The following is a 26965-nucleotide window of genomic DNA, read 5'->3' as shown; positions in this document are numbered from 1 at the left end:
ACTTATACTACATTTTACCCGGAACTGTACTTTTCGGTTATACCTAGGATAGTATAGGAGTCGCAACTAAAAATTGTTTTCAATGTGCCGTTGAAAGTTAATTTTAGGGTAGGAGCTGATTCTTAAGTTTTTTAATATTTAAGCACAAGTTTATCCTCGTTAATAATTTGTAGTAATTCTGCATCGATGTATCTCTGTGATAAACTTACGCGCTGAGAAATAAACTCATCGCCGCTGATATTCGGATGAAATAAAATTGGGTCGATCGACATTTCTCATCCCCTGAAAATCTGTGAGTTATTCGTTATTCTAACCAGTCAAATGTTGATCCGAATCCTCTAATCGGGTCGGAAAAATGAACCGATGCTGCAAAGCTTGCTTCTCGGAGCAGAATCGTACGATTTTTAACCGGATCGTAAAATTTTCGAGGCGTTGGCGAGGTGCGAACGAAGCGTTGCAATCCGCAGCTTAATTTGCAAGCACAGGGTCGCAGCAGTAAATAGGGTTATCTTTGTGTCATTAGCTTTTAGTGCAGAGGTAGGGTTGCTCGGGGAGAATTTGCATACGTTGACAAGCCCCCCGTTACGCTGTAAATTTACGTGTATAATGTATGAGGGAGACGTGTACGTTTAAGAAGGCAACAGTGCTACGTAGGCGTCTGCAGCACGAGCAAATATGCGCGACGAGAGTTTGTCTCGACGCTGATTAGAGACGGCGTCTGGATGTCAGATCGATTCCTTGTTTGAGGATGCAGAAATCGGATAGGGAGATGTTTACCCTTCGGTTAATTTTCTTTTTTTCTTCTATCAGAAGCAGCGTAAAACGCAGACGTAATTCCGCGTTTTAATAACCGGGAATGGCAAAATGGCTGTAAAGGAGAACCTCGGAACTTTTTCATTGCGGTTATCCCGCCGTGAAACCTGAGCCAACGATCCTTTCATTAGTACCAGAGTCCTCATTGGTGTGCAAACAATGTCCCAAGGTCCCGATTCAAGGAAAAAACAGAGGTCGAAATCGGTGGAAATGTCAATTTCCCGGGCAATTATCTATTCTCCTTGGGGACGCGAGGCGATATGACGATTCTGAACGAGGAAAGAAAAGGTGTAATATACAGTTGTATAATATCGGTGCGGATTACTCGGCGCTCTGTGTCTGAAATGCAAGTCACGATTCCGTCTCTTTTATTTAACCCTGCAAGTCTGGGGTCGTTCGTACCCTGTTTTCGGGTTAGAGGAAGTCCGATCCGTTCGAGGGACACGCAGGTAGGTATTAATTGGAGTAAGCGCTAATGACCTCTTCCTTGGAAATACTAAATCACAATTCTGCTGACGGAAATAGCTATGGGCCGCTTACCGTGGCCGAAGGCTAATTCGAATTTGGCAACAGATTCGAGCTTTAATTGGACGGCCGCTTTATCTCTTCTTGAACAGGCGCGTCTCTCGATCCCATGATCGACATTCTTCGAGGGAAAACAGAGCTCTGCATATGCAAAATACTCTGTTACCCAACGCAAACATCCATCTTTTTCCTTTACACAGCGGAATGGAAATCTTGACTACGTTTCGTAATGTCTTAATTGGATGAAAACCGCGAAACTCGACGTCTAGACTCGACAGAGAACAACAAGGGTATGGAAATCTGCCATGCCGTAGGATCAAAGACGCTCGCATTTTCAGGCAACATCGTATCACACTTTCACCTCAGACTCTGGAACTCTGATTTTTAGATATTAGTCTGAGCGATATTCAGCAGACCAGCTAAAGATGAGAATGAATATATCGATGAACGTTGCAACACCGCATCGATTCAATTTCAAGCTTGAAATATATGTGTATTATTTGGAAATTTGTGTTAGATTAACACTTGCCGGAAAGTACTTCGTATAATTGACGTTGAATTTTATTGAAAGAAAAGCGTTTTTGAAATTCTCCAAGGCTTGAAAGACCGTCGCACTCGGTGAATCTTGATTGGCGAGAATAGGTGAAAAACGATGTAGAGCTTACAAATTTTATGAATCTACACAGCCCTGCATTAACCCATCAAAATATCAATAACAGAATTTTCATTGAATCCAGTTTGATCGCTCTAATTTAAAATCTGACCACAGCTGACAATTGACGTATATTTATCCCCAAACTTTTGTTCGAAAGTCACGTTAATCCATTTCATAGGAACTAAGTTTGACAACATAATAACTCGGTTCATCCTGTTAAAAAAGAAATCTCAATAAATCCCTGTTAATTTTTTTTTCGTCGATTTGAAAAGTCATATGACAATAACTGAGGTGCAATTTCGAAAACGCTTTGGATACGTTCGTTTATTAGGGACGGCACAATGCCGAGTGAAACACACCAATATGCCCACCGTGTCGTCGGAACAACGGACCACTCGTTGGCACTGCGAGTGAGTCTAACAAATGTTGAGCCCGGTCGGCTTTGCATCGTGTCCATCTCGTTCTATCCGGCTATCTGGGAGCCAATTTTGTTGCTAACATTCATGCCCAGAGCAGTCAGACGCAGAGAACATGGGATGGAATACACCGGATTATACCAAAGTTGCGCTGCCGACCGTTCGTACGGTCTTCCGAAGTTGAAAAATCGATGAAATAACTCGCTTCCAAACCGCGTCTCGGTCGTGTATTATTATTCCAAATCGAATCTGCAGGTAATTATAAGAAAGCACCCCGCGGGGTATGGAGTGATATCGCTGAAACGAACAGCAAGTATAATTGAAGGGATCGAATAACTATGCGGCCGGACTCGATCACCGGCTACGCCTGCATATATCTATGCAAATGAAGGGCGGCAGATGGTGACGTCACCGTGGCGCATTCGTTAACTCGGCGTCATACACCGCCGACTTCCGTCATCCCTCATTCGCCATTGGCTCGTTTCACCCTAACTGAACTTCGGGCTGGATATTCTCTTGCTTGTTGGGACTTCGAAGTCGTTCGGTGGACACCGGGTGTCCGGGTTCGCCATTGATTGATGGAGTTGCGGACGGGGTTGACACCGGAGCCACAACGGTACCATTATATCTTATTAACCCAACCCCAACTTCGAAGCAATTAAAGTCCGGTGTACATGCGGCTCAGTCCTCGACGTGACCGTAAACAGACCTCTTCGTTGGACTCCAAATCAATCGAGGGTGAGGGTGAAGCTCGGCTTCAAGAACAGCGCTGATAATGGAGCGATGGTGATTATAGTAACGATTCCATGGAGTGGGTGGGAGATAAACAATTTAATAGAGGATAACATTTGCTCCCAAGCCAATCAAACCGAGCAACCATTCCTAACGTAACTTGTACCCGTTTGAAAAATGAAGAATTGATCGTGAAAGTGATCGTGTATCGCTAATTTTCTGATTCGTTGACTTTTCTTCATATGTCACATGCGTCACTATAAGACAGTTTCGTCGAATAGGCGAAAACTTGGAATCTTGACGGCAAGTGGAGTAACGATGTTTCGCAGAAACAGTTGACCCCTTCTTACAGCAGAGCTAGATGAATCCTGCATCGCGAAGTCCAGAAACTAGCCACTGCTTCGTAAGGTCCCTCGGGGACGCTGGATAGATGTTTAATTACCGGGAACTGACGTAGAGTAGCCTTTGCCTCAATGGGTATACGTACCTCAAACAGCTAAGGATCATATCAACTTTGTAGAGTAATATACTGGCGGTTCTCAGAACTTGTGAACGAATTGACCGTCGTCGAGCAGTGAAATGTGTCTCAAACAGTAGGTCAGATACATTCGTGATTGGAAAATAGGCTGAGTTAAACACAAATTGGTTTGGTTCACCCGTGTAGAAATGTAGTCGAGACCCTCTTCAGGCGCTCGACAGCTAGCCAAAATTTAATCGGGGCGCTGGCTGGCCTGCTGAACAAGACTCGGCAGAGTACGTGTCTCTCACCTTTTCCCAAGCATAGCTCATCAACTTTGTAAGAACGATATCGGTATGCCTTTTAAGGCGATGTTTGAAATGGGGTCTCCTTTTAAAAAGGACGTGTGACATTGATTCCAATAACATCACTTTGCCGAAGCCACATTTCCGTGGATTCGACTGATTGGATTGATGTCGACACTCGGTATCTACTGATAATACATTTGACAGATGTTTCAATCAGAAGATATCCTGAATACCAAATGCTTAATAACAGTTCAATTTGAAATTCGAATGTCTGCTCACGTTTCACTGACCGACAGTTCGTCAAACGCCAATTTCGCAAGGTCGAGGCCTGACGTAACGTATAACATGCCCGCGACGCTGAGTGTAGCATACTGCAAATATTAATTGAAGTTTGTTTAGGACTGAAACATATATATGGAGTGTACATTTACGCTCTGAGTTATGAGGAATATGGGACTAACGATTGGGTTGAGCTTATCAAATATTTCGGATACAAGGACAAGAATTTGATGAGGGTACCAGCCTGTAATCGCAATACGCCATCCAGCTCCTAATTATATATCAATTGAAATTGTTGAATCAGCAATCACTGTATTCATGCGGGTGTGTTAGTAGAATTCAGAATCTGTCGTTTCAACTTTTAATTGATTGTTGCTTTGAATAGGCTCGTAATTTGGAGGATAATGACGAGGACCGTGATTAAATATCGATCGAAATTTCTGTAATGTAGGGTTGTGAAACTGAGGAAAATATTAATGCGCAGTTGGCCACGCGGCACGGTTGCGGTAACGCAGAGTGATAATCACGAGAAAATTTCCCGTAACTTTGTCGCCGAAAGTTTGAGAATTCAGAGCATATCGAGTACTTCTACCACACGCTGTACCGTACAGACCCAAAGTGTCTTTTGTCGTTCGAAGCAAACAGTAGGAGAAACAATAGCCGGAATTTTTTGGAACAAAAGTATCCGCCGTTTCCTTCCAGAAGTTCAAACCAGGGTCCGGACAGACGCGATCGGTTTCGCATCAAAGGCTTGTTTGTACAGGCGTGTTTCGTTCGGAATATAAAGAAAATTTCTCATCCCCGGTAATGCAGCGTCGGTAATGCTATTTGCCAGAACGTACAGGAAGAAGAGACTGGAAGAAGTTTGAATAGCGCCCGCATTCCACATCGAATACGCCCGGCTGGAAAACTCATTAGGGAGTTGGTTTGACTAGGGGTCGAGGGTTTGAGGCACTCGGCTGGTTACTGGCAACTGCCTTCTGCATTCAGGACGGTGACCCTGGGCAAGCAGCAGCCAGTCTCGTCCCGGTTACAAGGCGTTCGAATTGGCTTCAGGACAGAGGACCTCAAGTTCTAAGTCCTCGAGTAGCCCATCGTGTGCTGGAGAAAAGGCTCCAAGGTCTCCGGGGAGCAAAATGCAGGAACTAGTCTTTGCTCTTCCGTTAGCGAGAAAAGCGGTGTGCTTTTCGTGGAAGGTGAGCAGAGACGTGCGTGAATGTGAGGGAGGTTAATGCGCTGAATTAGAAAAGGTAATCGCTTACCCGTTACACCCTTTATAACGGTAGCAGCCCGGCCTTGGCGAACGCGTAAACTTTGACCTGATCTTTTGAAGCGGACATTTGATCCCCGCAGTAGCTTTCATCAGCCGGGTCAACCTGATTATCTCAAAGCGGAGGCAGCACGGGCTTTGAAAAAATTACCCTCAGAAGAAACTGCTTCGATATTCAGGACCCATTGAAACTTACGTAAAACTCGAGAAATACGTATTTTCTCTAGGTGAAATTTAATATAAGTGTCACTTGGGACTGATCCGGGTTGGGAATCGGAAATGGTACTTCAGTTTAATGAGACAAGCCTCGATCTTGGATATTACTATTTTTAGGGTGGACGGTACATTCACGTTTGTTATTTATACTAGAAGCCAAAGTTTTTAAATATCACTTAGCGTGCCACAAATACTCAAGTCCTTGAACTTAGACTTCTCTGGCTGACTTTAAAAAACGACTGTAATAGATTTGCGGACTAATTATTAAGGGTCATGAATAAATTTAGGAGTAATTTTGCTTACAATTTCTTTATTTAAAACTTTCGGTTTTCTCTTACACTAGAATTCAAATTCAACGTCAATCTCTATTGCAGAGTGTAAAATCAGAAATTTCAATAACCTGAATGAACCTACTGAAAATTTAAGCAACGAAAGCTTTTAGGGTCCTCTTGAAAAATTTCAATGAAAATAATGAATCTTTACAAAATAAATTTAAGAGCGTTCAGAAACTCTTAACATTTGTTCAACCTTAAATTCAACGGATCATTTGTATTCACAGCTTTCCATTACCTTATTAAACCAATTGAATTATTTTAATGTAAATCCTTACAAATGCGAAGAGCTGGTTAATTTTTTATGAAAAGTGACCACGCAAATCGACACTCTGATCTTCATCTGACCAATTATTTAAAACTTTGACTAAATAATGATTTATATGCTACAAGACGTTGGCTAAAAAGCCCATTTTGCTACGAAGCCAAGGTACGAAGAAAGACACCCTTGAAAACACTTCCGGGTACCCTTTTGAACAGGCACCTGAACTAAACGAATCAATTCCAATCTGAGTTCTGCGTCCGTCATGTTCAACCACAGTAAGAGCACCTCCGCTGTCACCCTGCGAATGTAAAACAAAAGATTGTGGAACATTCTTCGCGAACTGAACCATTTTGGCAAAAAGTTTGCGAAATTTTCTTAAAGTTAATTAAACAGTATTACTGCTAAAAGAAATTGGTGGTAAATTATTCACAATTGTGAGATTGAAATACCATTTTCAAGACTTGTCAATTCACTCATGATTATAATTATTATAATTACAATAATTTTCGTTGAGTATATTACACTTTGAGTTTGTTTAAAATTTTAGACATTTTTTAATCGTACTACCGATTACTTGGTTCAAAATGGTTAAAGTGGCAGCTTTGAAATAATTCAGGAACGAAAAAGTGGAACAAATGCATAATCGCAGAAATGATTTCACTCCAAAATGGTTCGAAAGTGTACAAAGTTGTGAGATCCTTATGTCTTGTCGTATAAATTCGCATGTTTTCCACTCCACAACTTTCTTCTACTTAAATTTTGCAGAATATGTGGAAAATTTGGTACAATTGTCAAAAGTGAATTAAAAGCCTGTCATTTCGCAGAAAACTACTATTCGACAATTCCTCAGGAAAAATGACTGAAATATTGTAACTCAAGTGAGAACTAAAGCTGCATCAGAAAGACAGCCGAAAAGTGAAACCTTTTCAAATTCACATTCCGTACTTACGACTCAAGATTTTGCGTTGTATCCATTTATGAAAAAGTGGGCCACCAAAACGGTTCGTTTCATAACATTGAAAAGATAATTTTAAAAATCGCTTTGCCTCAGTGTTCTGATTAGTAAGATTGTAAGAAATTTCAAAAAAATATTTTTCAAAAAGTGATCCAGTCCACATAGAATACCCCACACATCGAATCCCGTTCGGCGCACCCTTTGTATGCTAGAATAAATACCAGAGAGCTTTTTTCCGTCGCTTCGTTGATGAAGTGAAAGAAAAAAACAACTTTCAATTTCACTCTCCGCGATAAAACATTCGTATAAAACATTTGACGAAATGCAATGAGATGTTTTTACGAGGGGAATTTACGTAATTGTTCCGACGATGCGTCTTCATTAGTTTGGCGAAATTCCCCTGGCGCCTTGAGTAAAACTCAGGACGAGTGTTTGCTTTGAACTGTTATTACAAAAGCTGTAAAAAGGTACCAAGGCACACAGCAATTGCCTTACCCGACACGGCGACCGATCCTTCGTCGTGTTTGCGCAAAGTTGAATGTTTCCGATGACGTCGGGTTGAGAGAACATCAGCGCACAATACTCGTTCGAAATTAACCTGAGATCTAATTTCTGAAGTACAGTGGAGAGTTCTGGAGCGTCTGTAATGACACCGACGTAATTAGCGTGTTAATTTACATCGTCGTTGGGCCGGGCAATTTCTTACCATATTGCTCCAAACCCCATCCGGTAAGGGTCGCTGTTTCGAGGTCGAGCGTATTGTCCTTCCGGCGAAGGGCCGACGGCAGCCGAATTGTTCTTACCCAAGCTGTAATCAAAATTCAATCAAAACAGTGAATAAGGGCAGCGGCGAGCGACTGCCACGTTCAGTCGATGGCGTAAAAAGGGTTGAAAAATTGGCAAACGCGGGGCGAATAGCAAATTCTGAGACGTATTATATATACAAGCTGTATTTACGGAAATGTAAACCGTTTCAACCGTGGAGGTAATAATATTTTCTTCGATGATATGTTTCACATCCTTGCAATTCCTCTCTCCTACCCCCGATTTTTTTTTCTCCTCTACTCAAGGGGGAGCAGAACGCTAATGTGATGGGCTTGTGATAATAGCTTCAGAAATGAACGCCGTACGTACGTGTTAAAAAAAATGGAATACTCAGACGCAGCAGGGCGATGTCGTTCTTGTAACTCTTTGGCTCGAAATCCTCGTGGATGATCACCGTTGTCGTGTTTCTAGTTTGCCTCGTCGCCTCAGACCGGACATACAGCTCGTGAGCCCCCATGATGACGTAAAAATTACTGAACCTGCGCCAGTGAAAAAACAGTTCGTACTTTAAAAAATGGCGGAGTTGAAATTGATCATAATTGACCGGTACTAACTACTGTAATAGAACAGTTTTTGAGGTCCATTCGAAGATTCAACATCAGCTGACAGTGTTTCGTTAACATCATATGGCGTTAGATCGACAGCATATTTCTCTTTATGGAACTATCGACTTGACATCATCAGACAATATTTGAACTCGTCTCGTTTATGACCTCTCGATGAGTGGCATCTCGAAATTATAACGAGACTCAAAGAAATGCGAACGAATTTACTCTTTAGATTATTCACTGTCCTTTCATATCAGCTAATCCGCGTTACGAAATGCGTAACATAAGCGCCTTTGGAGTCGAACTCCGATTTCCAGGGCGGCTAATTGGCACAACGAGGATTAGGCGAGTATTTATTGGAGTAATCCAATTAGCTCACCGGTGGACGCAATGGGCGGCGGTCAAGACGTATAATGGCGACACCAAGGATCCACCACAGAAGAAGATACCCTCCGCCCAAATCGCTGCAACCCAAGGAAACTCTCCTGGAGCTGCATCGTGGCCTCCTATGATCCGCTCATGGGCGAAGGTTTCGAACTCGTTGATCTACGATAGAAGTTTTACGCGAGGTCAGAAATTGTGCAAAGTTTTCCACGCCGAGTTCGGAGCAAAAGATTGTACGAACTTTTGCATAACGCGAATTGCAATCATGAACTGTAAAATTTGAGCGTCGGTCAAAAAAGTGAAATGTCTACAGAAGTAGAAAGGTCGCGATGTCCAATTTTCAATGACGCGTAAAGCCGATTCGTAGATTCTCAAAATATCGGTAGTCCAATTATAGAATAGTCGAAATGTAGAAAGGTAATGTATTGAAAACCAAAGAATTATGACTATTCCGTGTCATTTATTTTAACGATTCGGTATTTTAACTTTCTATACTTTGACAGTCCGGCATCTTGCATTTTTTGCATGAAACAAATTTTTTCCTCTTTGGAAATTCGGTATTTTGACCATTTCAGATGTCCAGCCCCACCCCATAACGCCAATGCGCCATGAAAAGAGGAAGAATTTGACAAAAGGTGAATCCGGCCCACGTAAATTTTTCAACGACAAAAAGCAACAATGAGAGTCGCGAGCATGGGAACAAAAGTTAAAAATTACAAGAATAAAGGCACGCGAGTAGGTGCATAAAGCCGCATGCGTACACAAAACGGGCATGACGAATCATTGTTCGCGGTTCTGAAGCTGCAGCAGTGATTTCTAAAACTGAACTTTCGTTTTTCCCATCGCACTGCGTTTGCCCAATCGCTATAGGAAACCCTACAGACGGGGTTTTATTACCGAGAACAAGAGAACGGGAAACGCAACCAACAGCCACCGCATTATCGGGACTGAAAACCCTTTTTTCACCAAAAGCTTTTATACTTGTACGGCCGTTGTTATCTAAAATATGCGGATTCCTGGTCGTTTACGTTTTCGAGTTAGTTAAATTGCTTTTAACTGCTCACCTCCTCCCAAGGTAAACGTACGAAATATAGGACAAATGAGATTGCACAACTGCTTATCAATTTCAAGAAATTTGAGCGTGAAAGATATAGAGAAAGGCAGAGAAAACAAGGAAGCACGAGGACGGAACTTGAAACGTGAGAAACGGCGGGTGCTTGGCTATCTGCGATTAAGGTGGTATTTATTTCCACTATCGACGGTGTGTACGACACATACGTATACCCCTAAGCTGAAGATCGTAAATGGCGTGTAGCGAACGGCGGATAAAGAGACGCGGGTATAATGGAACTCTAGAATGAAAATTTTACCCTTGTTTTGCGCCCCCAACTCAAACCCGACGTGTCGCAAACGAACGGAATTACGACACGACGCGGTGAGAAGGTGTTCGAAAATTTGCTCCCTTCAGAGAGGGTATATTTTTATCTCCAGCTCAGCTTCTACGACATGCTTACCAGTTTTCCATCGTCTGCCTTTGTTCTCTTTCAGATATCTACATTAGGTATGGAAGAAGAAAACGGCATTACAGACTTTAAAACTCTGCTCTTAATTACGCAACGAGACTGAAAGATTCAACTCGTGTGAAATTATCGTAATCGATTTTTAAATCAAATACCGCGTAGCCAAACATTTCGCCATCAACACGATGTTCGATATCAGTGATCGCGCTGTTTCTTACTTAAGAATTGAAACATTTCACCTACATTTGTACACACTTTGCAGAGTGTGAACCAGTTTAGGCTGTTCCAGTTACATCTGGAAACGATGTTTAAGTTGTTCAACTCACCTGATAATCGCGTTGACCGGTCATTGTACCGGTGCGATAGTTTGTGCGTGGCATTAACTATATTCAGACATTTATTTCCGTATAGTCAACCGGTTTATTTTTTTTCGCGTTCATTACGACGAAATAACAGCATAAACTGAGTACGTCCGATATTTTTTGTCGGTCGTATCGATTGCCGCAAGATCAATTTATTTGACGTTGCACGTTACATGCAGAGGACAAATTTTTCGTTTGCAAAATTCGTTGCCTCAATGACTGGCGGAGACAGTGTTGAGTACGCGATTGAAAAAACAATGCATCAGATACATGCGTATATTATTATACAAGCTTGCATAAATGATGCGAACGAGTTTTAGCCGCGAATTTTTTGTACACCGGAGAGAGAAAGAGTCTTTGAGACATAGCGCGGAATAGGAATGGCATAGGCGTAACATCGAATTTCTAATTAACGATAAGTGTTGCCGTCCATACGCTGATACAACCAATTGGATCACGAGTGGCTGAGCCGTTCATCAAGTACCAATATCGAGAGTGGCGATGAATCCAAGCGCGTCAAATGATTCGAGTAAATTTCAACATCGTTCGCTTAGTAACGAGCTTTTTCTTGTTCCATGTCGACTGTCGACACGCCAAGTTTCTGTAGCACAAACTTCTCTCCACGACACCTTCTTTGTTGACGTTTCAAGTTTCGCGACGTATCACCAATCACCCTTTATGAAAATGTAGACGTTGAACAATTCGGATGAGTCCAACACTTGTCGCAAACTGTTAAATTTAGCTTCAGTCATCAAAGTCTGAATTGGTGGAAAACAATTTCCTACGCACCACATCACGCGTTCGCAGTAATCAATGCGGTTAGGAACAGACAGTAAATTGCAATCAGACCCATGTAACCGTAAATGGAAGAGAGTATTCTCGAAATTGGATACGGCATGATGTACGCTTCGGTATAACTGTGGAAATGTTTTGCACGTACGCCTATGCCATGCGAATTCCTTATCATTTCTAGTCACGCGCGCTAATATATTAACGACCAAGTATACAAGTGCTTACGACGTGTTTATTCGGGGCCAAAAGTTGTTCAAAAATTATAACAGTTTCATTTCGTTATCTAATTTATAAAACTCTGGCCAATTTTTCGTCATTTCTGTGAAGAAAAACGGGCTCCGCTGAACCGGCTTTTGGATCCATATTTAAACAGCCGTGTTGGATTCGTGAGGTGAACAATCGGGGAACATTGTCGGTAATTCAGTCGTACGATTCAAATAATTACCACTAGAACTACATACTTCTTCTAGATCTGTTACTTCTAGAGGGAAATAATCCTGAGATTCGACACGTCAATTCAAAGATCCATTCGAAAAGGCGTCACTGCATTGGCTTCGAAATCTCTTGGATGCTTCTTCTCATTGTTTTGAATTCTTTGAATATGAGGTAAGTTTACAACCGAATGCCGCTATCACTGAGTAGTAAAAACACCGTTTAAGACCCATCGAAAAATTTGCATTGACTAGAGATCCAAACAATAGATGATAGCGTAGACCACACGTGATGTGACATTGAAAATATCGCTTGAGCTGTGTTAATACAGAACTTGCGTAAGTGTTCAAATCCCGCCGTTGCCCGCAGCCATGACTCAAGTGCTGCCGTAATTTTCAATATCTAAGCACATCTCCATTCTTACTTGTTCCTCTTCTTTTTTCATCTATGCATAGATCGTAACAGATGGCGCTTTGAGTACGCTTCAGGCACAATAGTTGGCACTATAATACACGACTTGAGCGCCGCGATTTCGCACGCGCCAAAAAATCGGAGTCGAAGATCGGCGCTTAAGGTTGCAGGAGTAGTTGTAGTGAATCTGTTGAGAGTTTGCGGATACAAAATTTTCTTCACAGTGTAAATAAGATCGGCAAGGTCTCGAGATGGCCCTGATCGTTGACAAGACCCGTTATCACGTGATATCGACTGCCGAACGTGGTAAGTAAAATTTCAATCATATCTGTACCAAAACCGTTCTTTTTTTTTAAATATAAATCAATCGGACAATCGGCATTCATTTTCCTTCGCGAATAGACCAGGTCATTGATCTGCGTTGAAAAAATAGTTGCGTGATTCGGCATTGATATCGGAGCCGTTAAAGCGGCGACAAAAGCTTATGAATTCCAATTTTCCAAGGCATATTACGTTGCCCACCTCATCCAACTTCCTCTTACGAAACCATTGTGCAATTTTTATTGGTCATTTGGCGTGTTATGTGCGCGTGCATATCAGCGTAAGATCATTTCGCAGAGATTGCGGCTCGAGTTGAGCATGAAAAATAATTTGCCAGGTTGTGTATTGTATTGTTTATCACATAAGTCATTTCAGTTCCGAAGGAGAATCTCTCTTACAGTCTCGTGACTGTGCCGTCACTTTCACCAAACGTTTTCTCGGACAAGCACGTGTTACTATGTAGTCTAAACGAATTAAGGTATATCACTAAGGTTTTCTATGCCCACCTATCTCATCGGGTACCAAAGTACACCGCGAAAAATTTCATTTGTTACAGTAACTAGAAAAATTCAGTAAAACAGGTATCTTTAAAAAAAAAACTGTTTCAATATTTTTGGAATTACGAAAACCGAGGTACGCGTAACCATTTTGCTCTATTGTCGCTCCTTTTTTGGTAATTGCAACGCAAAATCAGTTTGTTCGGTTCACTGAAATTTTTTAGTTAAATAAGGCTTCAACATCAATTTATTGTTGCACAAACGTTAAATTTTCGCTACAGATACAAGAAAATATAGTAACACTGATCGTAATGAGAAAGAATAGTAACGGATACCAGACTTTCCGGTAACAGCTAGAAAACTAATCTTCATTTTGTACCTAGAACTATATTTTTCGATTGTGGTAAAAGATGAAAATAGTTAAGGACCGAGCGGTAACCGGAACTAAATATTTCTCTCACAATCAGTGTATTCAATCAAAGTCCAATTTTTTGCGGGCTCAATGATGCTGCAGCCGCATGATTTCCGGGATACAAATGACCGCAAACAAAGTTTACAAACACACGCCACGCGTCAATTATACTACACTGTATAGTCACGTAGTCAGTTGATTGACGAGCCGTTCTCTCCAGCGATTCTCAGCCAAGTAATGCGTCCATTCGACATTGAAAAAATCAAGATCAAGTCTGGCCGAGACTAAGAATGGCTCAGAAATATGTCTTGATTCAAGGACTACCATTACATGAGTCAATTAATCATTACCGCAAGTTTGGAATCGGTTCTTCATCCCTCCCGGTGTCAAAATCAATTCCTAAAATTCTGTTTACTCTCAGTCTGACGCATTTGCACATGGCAGGGTTTTATCCGAGTAAACAGAAACTTTACTTCCGGGTAATTCTACGTACTTTGAAACAAGGAGTATGTTCATCAACTCAAATATTTGGAGCTTTTATTCGTAGAGGTGGCATATTATTAGCGGCACAAAAATACATGATGTATGTTTCATAGTAGGGCTGAATTGATTTCAGGTTCGTTTTAAACCGGGTTCTGGCCACAATATACAACGCTGTGAACTAGTGTTGACAATAAAACAAACTGTTTAGAGAGAGACCAGGTGTGTGTTATCATTTTACGGAGACTGAAATCCATATCTTGAAGCGGAATCGAGTCCGATAGGCAAATGCAATCCCAGTGGATTTTCGTTTCCACTCTCAATTCCTCGTTCCCGTCGTTCATCGAGACTGCTCATGATAAGCAAACTGCGAGAATGCGGTTTAGTCGGCATGTAATTGAACAATCTCTCGACTTTCCAATTAACGCGCACGCCAAGTGCAATCGGCGTGAATCTGCGTGAATCTGAACCTTCGTTTCGCAAATAGTTTGATTTATATACGGTGAAATTATTGAATGCCCGACGTTGAACGAGACGTTCAATTAACCCTAATAATAAACGAACAGACATAATTGATTCGCTACTGCTTCCAGCGCTACACTTTCGACGTAATTGTTCGATACTTGATCTTCATTCCTGATACGGAATGTCGATTGCGTTGTAGTACAACAAGCTCCTTGGCGTAATGTCCGCGTGATCTTTGATGGGCACTTGAGTGTGACCCTAACTATTTTATGAGAGGCGATGCCTATATATACCTTATACCTACTATTTAATGAAAGTCCGATACCTATATTCTAGCTAACCCGGGAGCGACTTTCACGCGTTACTGATTCGCTGGAATGGTTTTGAAAATCGCCTTTGAATTCTGGTTGAAAATTATTGTATCGATCAATCCCTGCGCAAAGATGTAGTTCGGAATAAATTTGGAATAAAGGTCAATCTTTTTTAAAATGCATGACAAATTGACAATCTATGCACCAGAATTGTCGTAATAAAAAATCGACTTTTTTCCCCGCATGTATCTACAAGCTTCTTAATCAGTTATTAAATCTTTCAATTCAACCTTTCTTAGTAGAAACATATGTTTTTGGAAATTTTGAATCAAATTTTATCGAAGTATCCGGGGGAAATTTGAGTATAACCGATGATTCTTGAAAAAGCTTCCGAGTTTTGGAATTCCAGCCTTGAAAAATTTTAACCGATCTCATCACGCGCATCGCGATTAGTGTTAACGGATCGAATTTTTGATTTTTTTTTAATAGCGTAATAATCAGATACGATATTCTACTTTTGTCATTAAAGCACATTTCACGAGTTATTATGGATCATTTTGATGATATTGTAGATATTATAAAAGGTATGAAATACCGAATTACATTGCATGATCTTTAAACGTAGGTATTAATTTCAATATCAGGTATCCTAAAAAGTGTACATATAACTTTCAACTAGGCCATCAATTTATATTAAACTAAAAAATAATGCCAACTAAAAAATCTAATGAATAGTAAATATTATGCAATTTTATAAAGAAGCATCAAATGATTGCTCCTAAATCAAATTCAGAGTGACTTTCACCTTAATAGGAATCACGTGCAAGCTACAACTCACGTTTTATCTTGTTCCAATTGAATGAAAAACAAAATTATCAAGCAATTCGATGGTATGAGAAAAGCTCCACATTTTCGTTTCTTTGGAAAACAGCTAAGCTTCGATAACGTTACGATTGGCAGATTTTAATATGTGAAAGTTCTTAATTTGGCTCTCTAATTTAGGCTGTCCCAAAAAAAAAAAAAGAACCGGCAAGTAAATTTCCGATGATGCGTCCTCAAATGAGTAGTAGATTAAGTTTAGTCTTTCACTCTTTTTAAAACGAGCACTGTAATATGTAACCCGTATAATCAACCGTGCTGGTATTTATTTTAAAATAATGAACAGTTCTGACAGTCGGTATAAATTTCAACGATCTCGATCACTGAAGGTTTCTCATATACCGACGGAGATCTTTGAATTAGTTACTGACCGAGTCTACATTTCTTTGAAACTGCCTTCAGTAAAAAATGTATGAATATGAATCTGAAACATTTATCACTCACCAGTCTGGTCAAAATTGAAACTTAATCGATCATCGACATTCGAAGCAAACATAGAAATTATAGTTTGGGCAGTCGGAAAAATTTACACGCTTATTCAGCTGCTGACACTGCAATTAGTTTGGAAGAAAAATAAATAATGATTTCTTTGATGAATTTTTAACCATTTAATTTGTACGAAGTAGGCGTCCTAGGAGATATTCAAACGTGGGTAAACTCATCTATAAAGTGGAGCCATCTTTCATGGATTCAAAGTCACCTGAGTTATACCTTTTACGAATACACGCATGCATGTCGGTGACAACGTATTTAGTTTTTTTATATTTACGTTTGATAACTATCACCTAATCCAACGGCTACACTAGTCGTGGGACGGTAACTGGTTGATGTTTATGACGGGGTGTTAAAATTATCGTCTGAGAATGCTGACGATGAGTTACGAACATTTCAAAGACGTGCGAAAGCGTCTATGCATGGTGGATATGGTGGTCGTGCTCGGAACCTTTTCTCTCAAGTCTATATTTGCAAGCTTGCCAAATAATTCGTCGAGACATGTCCGTTGATAAGGACTGTAAAGATATTTGATAAGAACTATACCTCGTGGTCGAAGCGATAAAAACACTCATCAAAAATATATTATTCAACGACGCAAACTTTATCCCACTTTTATCAACACTCAGTTCCAAATACCGCAGTTCTAATTATTCTCATTCTTGACTTATACCTGTAGGAATCATCATGCAGACAATTCGACAAGGCAAGCAAGTCAGAGAATCTTCCGAAAAAACATGCGAACTAAAAAAGTGCAAAGAAGTTTAGTCGGAGTGAAAATAAAGGAAAATAATTGTGCTTATGATAATATCGTGGTCGATTATGTTTTCATTTTACAATTTCTTTAAAGTAATTATACTTATACGCCACGATCCAGTTTTAGTAGCAAGCTTCAATAAGCTTCAAAAAACGTCAGGAACTGATCGTAATCCAAAATTTGAAGTTTACTTTGTTTGGTAGGTGTATAAATCAGTGCTGCGTTGATAGAGTTTTTCTCCAATAATGGATGGTGTAGTTGTACAACTTTTAACATACACATATGTAGCTGAAGGTAACCATAGAGAGGCCACAGCCGGTACTTGACTTTGATTCAGTCTCACCGCAGTCGATGTTTGTACAAAGCAGCCGCGGTCGTGATGATGTACACATTCATCAAAGCAGTTAATTAAGAGAAAGATTAATACTCAGAGAGTGCTACAGACGGCCGTCAGACGATTGCCACATCCTCCTACTGACAGAATACACAAATTTCAAAACATTTGCATAGATGCGCTCAACTAAATACGGCGTATCAGAACATCAGAACAGAATAAAGGTTTGATAACTACGTTGTTCCAAATTTTAGCCTGATGGGCTTATGGCACTTGGAAGTGGAATTGGAGGAAACGCGATAAATCTATTCATTAAAGTAATCAACGACCAACTAGACAAATGATCGTCAAAGCATGACGAACAGCGTGAAATATTTCCAGCTGGTTTAATTTGCTATCGGTAATCCATTTTCGAGGAACTCCTGAATTTATTAAGGGTTGCGTCGAGCGTGCAGGTGATTTTATTACCATTCGGAAAATCGTGTGATATAATCAAAGATTTCAACGATAGCATCTACGTTCATATTAAGATATACCGTCATTATATGAACTGTGATAATTTTCATTTGCGGGAGATGAGTGCGATTATAATAGCCTCACGCTTTGCTCGTATAATCTGGTTAAAGCTGAAAAGAATGCTGATTAAAAATTGCACAAGCCATCACAGCTACCAATCGGCTGGAATGTTGAGAATGAACGGTTGCAGCGGCTGCTGCTGTCTGATCGTGAGTGCAATTATACGCACGTGGAAGCAGCAGCTAGAGGCTTATCTGAAAATCTAGGGGCTCTAAATCTTAATATAACGGCGTCGCATTGTTGGCCTCGCACCTGTCACAGCAAAGTCAGGAGCGAAACTGTCAACTGGTAAACTAAACTGGAGTAACATGAGGACGCAGTTGGTTGCGTAGCTATGCGTAGGGTGGATGCCGATTGCTTCTCGAGCCGTAAAGCTGCGTTAAGATATCTTCATCTAAAACCCTACTGGTAAAAAGTGCAAAGTGGAAAAGTTTAAGGAAATTAGCGTAGTTGCCGGATTCTGCGAAGTGTTACTGATCGCGAAATTTACATTACAAGAGTGAAGAAGAATTTCATCGAAATGGTTTAATCGGTTGCATTCGCGTGTAGTATAATTAGCGCCGTTAAAATTGATTTGGAAAAGATTTTTCACAGTACACGAGAACCGAGATGGAAGACAGTGGAATGCTGGACCATCAGTGTCTATAGATTTGCTATTCGAGTTTTAGTTGGCTACGAAACTGGGCCAAACTCGTGGAAATCTTGAGTTATAGCCGGTGTAATTCATCCTTGGCATTTAAAACGAGATTTCAAAGTGCGGGGTAATTGATGACGATCGTGTATGAAAGCTCATCCTCGGATAGGTATTCGCGTCGTTGAGATAAAAGAACGGGAAAGATGTAATATGTAGGATTGCGTTTAAAACGAACAAAAGAACGCGCACGCTAATTGGAGTCTTAAACTTATCTCGATACTTCATTACGCTGCATGTATTTTTCTATTTATTATTACCGAAAAGTGACTTTCGTGTCTCCTTTCTGATTTTTACTTTTCGAGCTTGTGAGAAAATTCTTTTGTTTCTTACCTGCGATATACACATTTCAAATCCAGATCCTATTTGTTTTCGAAACAAAAGATTGTCACTGACGTTCTTAAATAAATACCAAATGTCAGATACATTCTCTGAATGGCAAAGCGATTAATTTTATCTCTGACAGTGAGACTACAGATTTTTACACTCAAGCAAAGATATCAATACAAAGACACTGCGCGACCACGTGACTGACTGCAGATTATGCATCGACGAAAATTATCCTGCCGTATTTTTCAGCCAGTCGGATCTCTTCGCTAAATTGATATTTAATTTAGGTACTCATTTTATGGTCCAGAGTTCAGGTTGCGGAGAAAAAATATTTTTCTCGTGATACGGATCAAATGAATTCGAGAATATCGCGGAATCAAAGGATTGACCGCGTTAAATTTAGCCGAAAATGACGTAGCAGAGATTTCATGAACAACCAATTCGTAAAAATCCGAGCATTATTACTCGAGCGTTAGATTTTTAAAACCATCATCCAACAGACAGTACGCGTTAAGATAGTAAAGAATTTTTCAATCAGCGCGCGTTAAGTCGGATATGGAAGTTAATGGCGACAGGGAATCTGTGCCTCGAGTACCTGGTGAGAAGTATACGGGGTTAAATGAATGACAAAATTACCCTCATCTATCCGGCTAAAACAAAATTAAATATTTACACAATCCGCAGAAAACGAGAGCGCGGAAGCTGCGGTAGACTTTGAAACTGCGGTATCGGCCACTGGTGAGTGTTTCAATTTTCATTATCCCCATTAGCGCGAATTTGTTCTGCGACACGTAATTACGGTCTGCTAAGTTTCTTAATTTTTTTTCAACCTTTCTTCTACATATCCAATGCCTTCGAGTAATGTCCCATGGTCGTACATTCATGCAAACGTGGAAATATTTAGGGTATGGACTATTCAACGTGCTTCTTCTGATGGCGGCGATTCCGGCCGGATGGACAACGGTCTTCGACACTTCGACCACCGCATTCATCATGCCATCGGCGGAGTGTGAGCTTGATCTAAGCCTTTTTCGAAAGGGGTTATTGGCCGCCAGTACTTACGCAGGTACGTAGAATCGGCTGATCCAAATAATGCGAGAACAAAACACACGCTATTTAGTGCAATAATATTTTCCTCCCGGTGTTGCAATTTCACTAACATTACACTGTCCAAGTGGGAATGTAGCCAGTGCTTTTATATCATTTTCATTCGCGATTCGTGAACAGTTTCTGATTATCCAGAAGATGTTCGTTGCCTTCATCCGCATTGCTTTGAATTTACATAAATATAGAGAAAGAGAGAAAGAGAGGGAATCATTTCTGCCTTGGAGTGTTTTTATTATTAAATTTAACGCGGTCACGAGCACTGGCGAGAGTCGCGCGATATGGGAAAAGAACAGGATTTCCCTCTTTCAGGAATGATATGCATCGCTGTTGTGTGGGGCTTTATAGCGGACCATATAGGAAGAAAGTACCTTTTGCTCTTCGGCCTGATCTCAGACACGCTTTGCAACGTCTTTGGCAGTGCCGCCCAGAGCTACTACGTTTACCTGTCGTTCAAATTCACCAGCGGTATAATGTGAGTAGATCATCAACTTGTTTGACGTGTAATTAGGCGTAGTTCTCGCCGTCAAATTAACCATACGGGCAGGAAGGGCAAGCTTGTACGAAATTAGTACAGCAGAACTCTCCGTCATGACACAAAAGCACTCCCACTCACTCAGCCAAAATACTCTGTGACAAACGACAGATTCCAACCCTTACGAATACGGTGTAAGGACCCTGGACACCGGAGGAAATCACAAACAACAGACGACCCATCTCTTTATCGCTAACCCTAACTTCATCTCGTTTCAGCGTTGGCGGTCCTTTTGCTATCCTGATGACGTACATCGCTGAATTTCACGGCGAACGTCATCGGAGCAGAGTTCTTATGTGGACGGGATCGCTGTTCGCCCTGGGAAACGTCGCGGTTCCAGGTAATCGTTGTTTACACGATATTTTGACGACGAATCAAAAGTTGGGGAAGGAACCGTTTGAACAATCTCCGACAATGTTATTTGCACCAATTGTAGTGAAGTCGACTGATGTGATGGAACACACTGTGTAATGGAAAGTAATCTGAGTGAATTCGAATAACAAAAGTTAACTAAGACGTCGTCAATTTGACAAAAGGTATTATGATTACAACGATAGAAATGATTGCACTCGCGTTTTTTTTTTTTTATCAGATTCTTCTGATGTTTCTAGACTCATTTTTCTCGTTGATCAGATCACCCAAAAAATTGTCTGAAAAAGCTTCTTAAAAAGAAATCTTATGTAAATATAAATATTTTTGTACGGTACTTATTGCTAGACAAATCTATTCATCTCAGCATGTCTTAATTCAAAACAAGCCCAACAACATTGAAATCGGATGATAAAAAAAACCAGAGTCTGATCGTTTTGAAGTTTCTAATCACAACCTTGTGACAGATAATTAGTATCGTACGGCTTAAGTTATTCAAATTTGGACGTACTCTTTTCTATTACATGAAATAATTGTTGCTTCATTCTTGTACGCTACGATTGTAGCAAATAACGTTGCCGGAGGTTTTTTTCAAAAAGTTTTTTTTTTCTCACTTTCTAACTTTTGATTCAGATGGCCGATTCGTCTCCCAACACCAAAAGGCTTTCCACTGCGACAGTAAATCGCGAATTTGAAATACGATTGAATGTCATTTCTGCAGCATTGTCCAGAGCCGTGTTGCCCCGGACATGGTCGTTTTCGCTATTCAACAATTCGCTGATCTTTGACGCTTGGAGAATATTTTTGTTGATCTGCGCACTGCCACCGTTTCTGGGATTCGTGGCGATGTGGAGCTTTCCAGAGAGTCCGAAATTCCTCATGACCAAGGGGAGATCGGAGGAGGCTCTCAAAGTATTTCGACGAATGTATTCGATGAACACTGGAAAGCCGGAGGACGATTATCCGGTAAACTGAATCACGCTTGCTCTGCCCGGCCAACTCGTTGTAATTGATATATCGAAGTAGATTCACGGATCAAACATTGTTTCTCCAAATAGGTAGATACGTGTAAACGCGTGCGTATTTACATTTGACGAAATGCAAACGTTATAAACTCTACCTGTTGACGTGTTAACAATTGCTGATACAACTCCGTCGTTTTAACTCGAAATTAACAGCCTGCTGCCCGTTCAATACAGCTGATAAAGCAATTGCGCATCAATGGGCATGAAAATTTGCACGCTTGCGACTTGACGCGTCGCAAAATAGCTGCAAGCTCGTTTACACGACATGTTTTCACTCCACAGGTGAAAATTTTGCGAATAGAGAACGTGGCCAAGCTTCAAACGCCATTGGAACCAGCGAACAGATCATCTCGTGATGGATTGCGGAGAAGTTTTTATCGCATGAAATTCCTCTTCCCAACACCATATATCTTCCCTCTATTCACCATCAATGTGATTATTTTCGCAAGCATGACCGGGTGAGTAAACTATATCGTTCTTTCTGTAGATTTCAAATACTCGGCGATTTTCTAATGAGCTGCTTCTGGAAATTCTTGAGTACAGAACCTATAATTTTGGGTTATACGAACCAGAGTCATGATTTTTTTTTTTTTGGAGATCAAAAACTTGGGAATACTATTCGTGACGTTTCAAAAATGGCGCTAAGAATGGGGAATAAAATACTTTTGCAATATAGCAACGAAGTCATTCGAAACGTAAGGTGCTGATTGAATTGTGCTTCATTTTCTTGGTTTATACTTCGTTGCAATGAGTATCAGAAGCGCCTGACCAAATTTTGGCTCAACGTTGTACGATTGCTATAAAATAAGTAATCCTTTTATCGGAAAAAAAAAAACTTGCGAAGCTTTATTGGTATGAATTTTTTTCCCACCCGCCTCTATGCGTGCGATATCACGACGAAGTCTTCAAGACCACCGATGATGCCTTTCTATTAACCTTATATCACGGTGGCACGCGGTTAGCAAGCACCCTTAAGTTAATGGTTACAGCCAGGGTGAAACGGTTCGTAATTGCTTTAACTTCTCGACTTTCGGGTGCGTCGAGAAACGTTTTCTGAGAAACGATGAACATACTCAGCAGCAATGCAACAGCAGAGATGATTCTTCGACACAACGAGGATCGACTTTGAATCCCGCGGATATTTATTTTCTCAAGGCTTTTCATTCCGGTCAATGCGCAGAAGGTGCACGTAGACTGTAGAGCTCGCTTAATCATGGCGGTTTCCCTCGGAGGAAGTAATTAAATTTCTGCCCAAAGGATGCACGTAATGAAATCGTGGCTACCCCAGCTAATCGTTATTCTGAACAACTTCGACCCCAAGGAGTCGGACGACTCTCCCATCGTGCCGACAATTTGTGAAAAACTTAACGTCCAAGCCATCGAAGCTTTTGGTGCCCAGGCGGCTCTTGCTCTTGGCAATAGAACCGAGACTTGCATTACGGTGAGTTTTTCTTATATTCATAGTTGCTGGGTCTCCGTGCTATTCGGTTTTTCTCTTTTCAGATGATTGTTTCAACCACAGTTTATACCAATGCTACCATCATTGCCGCGTCCGCAGTTACGGGCTCTTTCTTAGTCGGGGCCATCGTCAACAAGGTCGGGAAGAAAAGCATTTTGCGTAAGACCTTTTAGGTGTTTTGGTCACAAGACACTTCTTGTCATTTTTTTTTTTTTTTTATTTTTCTTTTTATTCGGAAAGAGGTGGAGTCTATTTTTGCATCCTACACAACACGTTTAAATCAACCTTTCAGTTTTTGGTAATGACTGACTACCATCAACGATTTGCTCTTTTTTCTTTCCTAATCTTTAACGATGATATCGGTTTGTTAGTAATGTGAATAAGTTGAACATATACGACAACGAAAAACAACAAAAAAAAAAAAAGAAATATTATAATACGCTATTCCATTACCGAGGTTCATCTACATATTTATACTTGATAATGTGTCACGGATAGATACTTACCTAAATCGAAGAAGCGGTGAAATCAAGGTTCGAAAAAGTAAACTAAACAGAAATTGATTGAATTCGATCTCGCTGAAAGAATCTGCCTTTAAAGTTTTTCTTCGCAAATTCAGCTCTCGCTTCGTATGCAAATGACGTCTCAACAAATGGTCTGGCATAAATTTTTGAACCGTTGATTTTCGCCCCGTTCTCATTTTTCCGTCGCATTTATATTCGCGGCAGGACACTTGTTGAAGGTGTATCACGGTTCTTTTCGCAGTGGTATCTCTGGTGTCCGGAGGATCGTGTTATCTGGGTTTGAGCTTCTCACCGTCGACGACGATATTCCTCGTACTTTGTTCGGCGATTATCGCACTTACGGGTATATCGACGAACGCGATAACCTCGATGATAATCGAGGTCGTCCCAACGAGCCTGAGGTAGGTTTCGGACGGTGAAATAACTCCTCCATCCGTTTGATAATCCTGGAGATGGTTTTTACCCAACACTACTCTTTCTCCCTCGCATGTTGTCATCTCCTCTGCAGAGCTACCGCTGTAAGCGTCACCCTGATGACGGGCAGATTCGGAGCACTGACTGGAAATTTATTGTTTCCTATACTTCTAAATGTATCCTGCGACGCCCCGTTCTACTACATCGGTGGATTTCTCACGTGTGAGTAACGGGAACGGCACATGCACTGCGGTATTATATACCCGCTCGAAATACACCCCAAAGCACGTGCACCGAACACCCCCGGATTGCGCCAAGAACTTTGGTGCATTCACGCGAAATGCGACACTTTAAGCTTTCCAGTTTACAGTGTTTGCTCCGCAGCGAGTGGGTCACCGAGAGATTGTTGTTTTTGTTATACCGGCTGACTTGGAACTCGTTTAAGGGTGGAAACGGTTCGAGTCAACGTTCACAAGTTGGAATAATATTTCCGAATTAAGTCACATTGTTACATCGTATTTTCAAAAGCATCGCATTCGTGCCTTCTTTTTAACACTAGAACGGTAAAGTTATTTTTTTCTTGCCCCAATCTTGTAAATTTCATCTCTCGCATAGATGATATGGTCCAGGATCTTACAGGGTCTCATGTTCTTTGTCTTTTAGTGAAGAATCACTCGGGCCAAAACACTTTTTTTTACTCTCGGATAATGAAATTGAATCATGGTCGGTATCTCGAATCGAAAACATAAGCTGTTATCTTTCGGCGGGAAATTTAAATTCACGAGGGTTGTTTTTTCATCCCCCGTTACCGTTCCGGGGTTAATTCTACACTATTTAGTCCCGACTTCTTTATGCTCTTGGTGTGCCGCCTAGTTTCGTGCCTAGGTAATAAAATTCATCCATCTCTGTCATTACTTTACTGTAATTTCTTGAAAGCAGCAGCGTTTGCGTGCACACCACGGCTTGCACTGTTCCTGAAGTAAATTTCTTGTATCCAACCAATTATATTTTAATTCCCGTTCGCGTCCCTGAAAGATGTTGAGAGAGGCTCGCAAAGGCACAGGAAAAACGATGTTAGGAGATGTCAAATGTGTTTTTTATGACGGAACAACGGCCCATAGATAAACAATTATTATCCTTAATATCGGTTAATCATCGAGGTTGATTTATGTGTTTCAGTGTGCTTTGTGCTGGCAATATTCCTGTCAAAATATTCGGGAAAACTACCGTAGCAGCAGGGTGCTGATGACTGAGGATATTTATCAGGCATTCGAGCAATCTTGGAAAATAACAAATTGTAAATAGAGACAATATTAGTGATATTAACTGCACTTTGCACGTATATGCAGTTAGAGCAGTGAATAAAATATTTTTTACACACAGACAAGATATTGTTGCGACTGAAACTGGATAATGCATAGCTGCAATTGTTTACGCCGAGGTGATAATAACTGCAAGAAAAATTTTATCAAGGTGTCGGAAATGTGGGTTTGATTATAAAACGATCGTCAGCCAAACATCGATTGAGGTAGCACGGTCATGGATGAATTTTCCTAACGTGAACGAATACACGCAGGTATTCTCGCATCGTCCAATAATATTGTCGTGTCGCCATTTATTTTCACAATTGTACCATCAGCGTGAACCACAAATTGTCAAAGCGAAAAATAGCGATAGCGAGAGAAGGGTGATACACAAATACGGAGATGCCATCGATTTTCAATACGTGTATTCCATTTGTTTGTCATACGTGGGTGCGTACAATGCATCTCTGGTTTATGCGGGGAATCGAACAGCAGTGGAAGTGAACGAAATAAAAGTTGGAAAACTGTTGATTGGCGTGATACTCGATGAAAATAGTGTCACTAGTTGTTATCAGCCATACACGTGCGTCTGTTATTTATACCGAGAGAAAGTTTTACAAGTGTGATTAGTACTTTAATTTTCTCACCGTAACTGAAAAATAGGACTTTGGGTACGAAATGAAAACAAGTTTCTTAGCAGTGACCAGATAATTCAGAATATATATTACTATTTTTTGGAATCATGGTCACTCGCGGAAAAAATTTAGTGTTGGATTTACTATCTTTCCGGTAAAATAAGGGAATCGCGTAATTTGTTTTTTCATGTTACTATAATTCTATTTCAAGTTTTAGCACGGATTAGAGTTTTAGTTGGTGTACCTCATTTTCTTGTAATTCCAACGACATCTGGATCGTAATTGCAACGACGCGCTCGTCTTACTAGAATTTTCTAGTGACCATAATAAATGAAACGTTTCTCAGTGCACAATTGGCTTGAATTGCAGGGTTTGCGTAGAATTTGAATTCAGAAAGCATTCCAGCGATGCGGTTTGGGACCCGACACTGAAATCCGGTAATAATCTTATGGAAAATAGAGAAAGGAAAAAAGTGACTGTAGATCCTGGCGGCAATCGAAGGGTGGATTTGCGATTTTTGTGACCGATAATACGCGACGTGCGGTCGGGAATCT

General features: G+C 40.7%; 2 protein-coding genes across 10 annotated transcripts; one reads left to right on the top strand and one right to left on the bottom strand.

Annotated features, from left to right (window-relative positions):
* Nucleotides 1-6033: 6033 nt before the first annotated feature.
* On the bottom strand, nt 6034-11094 carry LOC107223836 (brachyurin-like). The gene is made up of 6 exons (XM_046739460.1): nt 10827-11094; nt 8976-9142; nt 8358-8527; nt 7930-8031; nt 7719-7864; nt 6034-6566 (listed from the first exon to the last, which is right to left on the bottom strand). Exons 1-6 carry the CDS (start codon nt 10878-10880, stop codon nt 6390-6392), a joined length of 816 nt encoding a protein of 271 aa, XP_046595416.1. The 5' UTR covers nt 10881-11094; the 3' UTR covers nt 6034-6389.
* Nucleotides 11095-12594: 1500 nt separating this feature from the next.
* LOC107223846 (synaptic vesicle glycoprotein 2B) lies at nt 12595-25854 on the top strand. 9 transcript variants are annotated; one of them, XM_046739429.1, is made up of 12 exons: nt 12596-12803; nt 19727-19780; nt 19947-20108; nt 20495-20621; nt 20900-21021; nt 21772-22016; nt 22358-22533; nt 23333-23516; nt 23579-23693; nt 24300-24459; nt 24567-24694; nt 25652-25854. In XM_046739429.1, exons 1-12 carry the CDS (start codon nt 12749-12751, stop codon nt 25702-25704), a joined length of 1581 nt encoding a protein of 526 aa, XP_046595385.1. In that variant the 5' UTR covers nt 12596-12748; the 3' UTR covers nt 25705-25854. The 9 variants fall into 9 exon arrangements, 7 of the variants coding, with proteins under 7 accessions (XP_046595397.1, XP_046595385.1, XP_015519156.2 ...); XM_015663668.2 differs by having other exon boundaries at nt 12597-12803; nt 20459-20621; XM_015663669.2 differs by lacking the exon at nt 12596-12803 and adding an exon at nt 18293-19640 and having other exon boundaries at nt 20459-20621.
* Nucleotides 25855-26965: the final 1111 nt, after the last annotated feature.

Source organism: Neodiprion lecontei, chromosome 1 (genome assembly GCF_021901455.1).
Source record: "Neodiprion lecontei isolate iyNeoLeco1 chromosome 1, iyNeoLeco1.1, whole genome shotgun sequence".
Classification (NCBI taxonomy): domain Eukaryota; kingdom Metazoa; phylum Arthropoda; class Insecta; order Hymenoptera; family Diprionidae; genus Neodiprion; species Neodiprion lecontei.
This window is presented reverse-complemented; position numbering and strand designations above follow the sequence as displayed.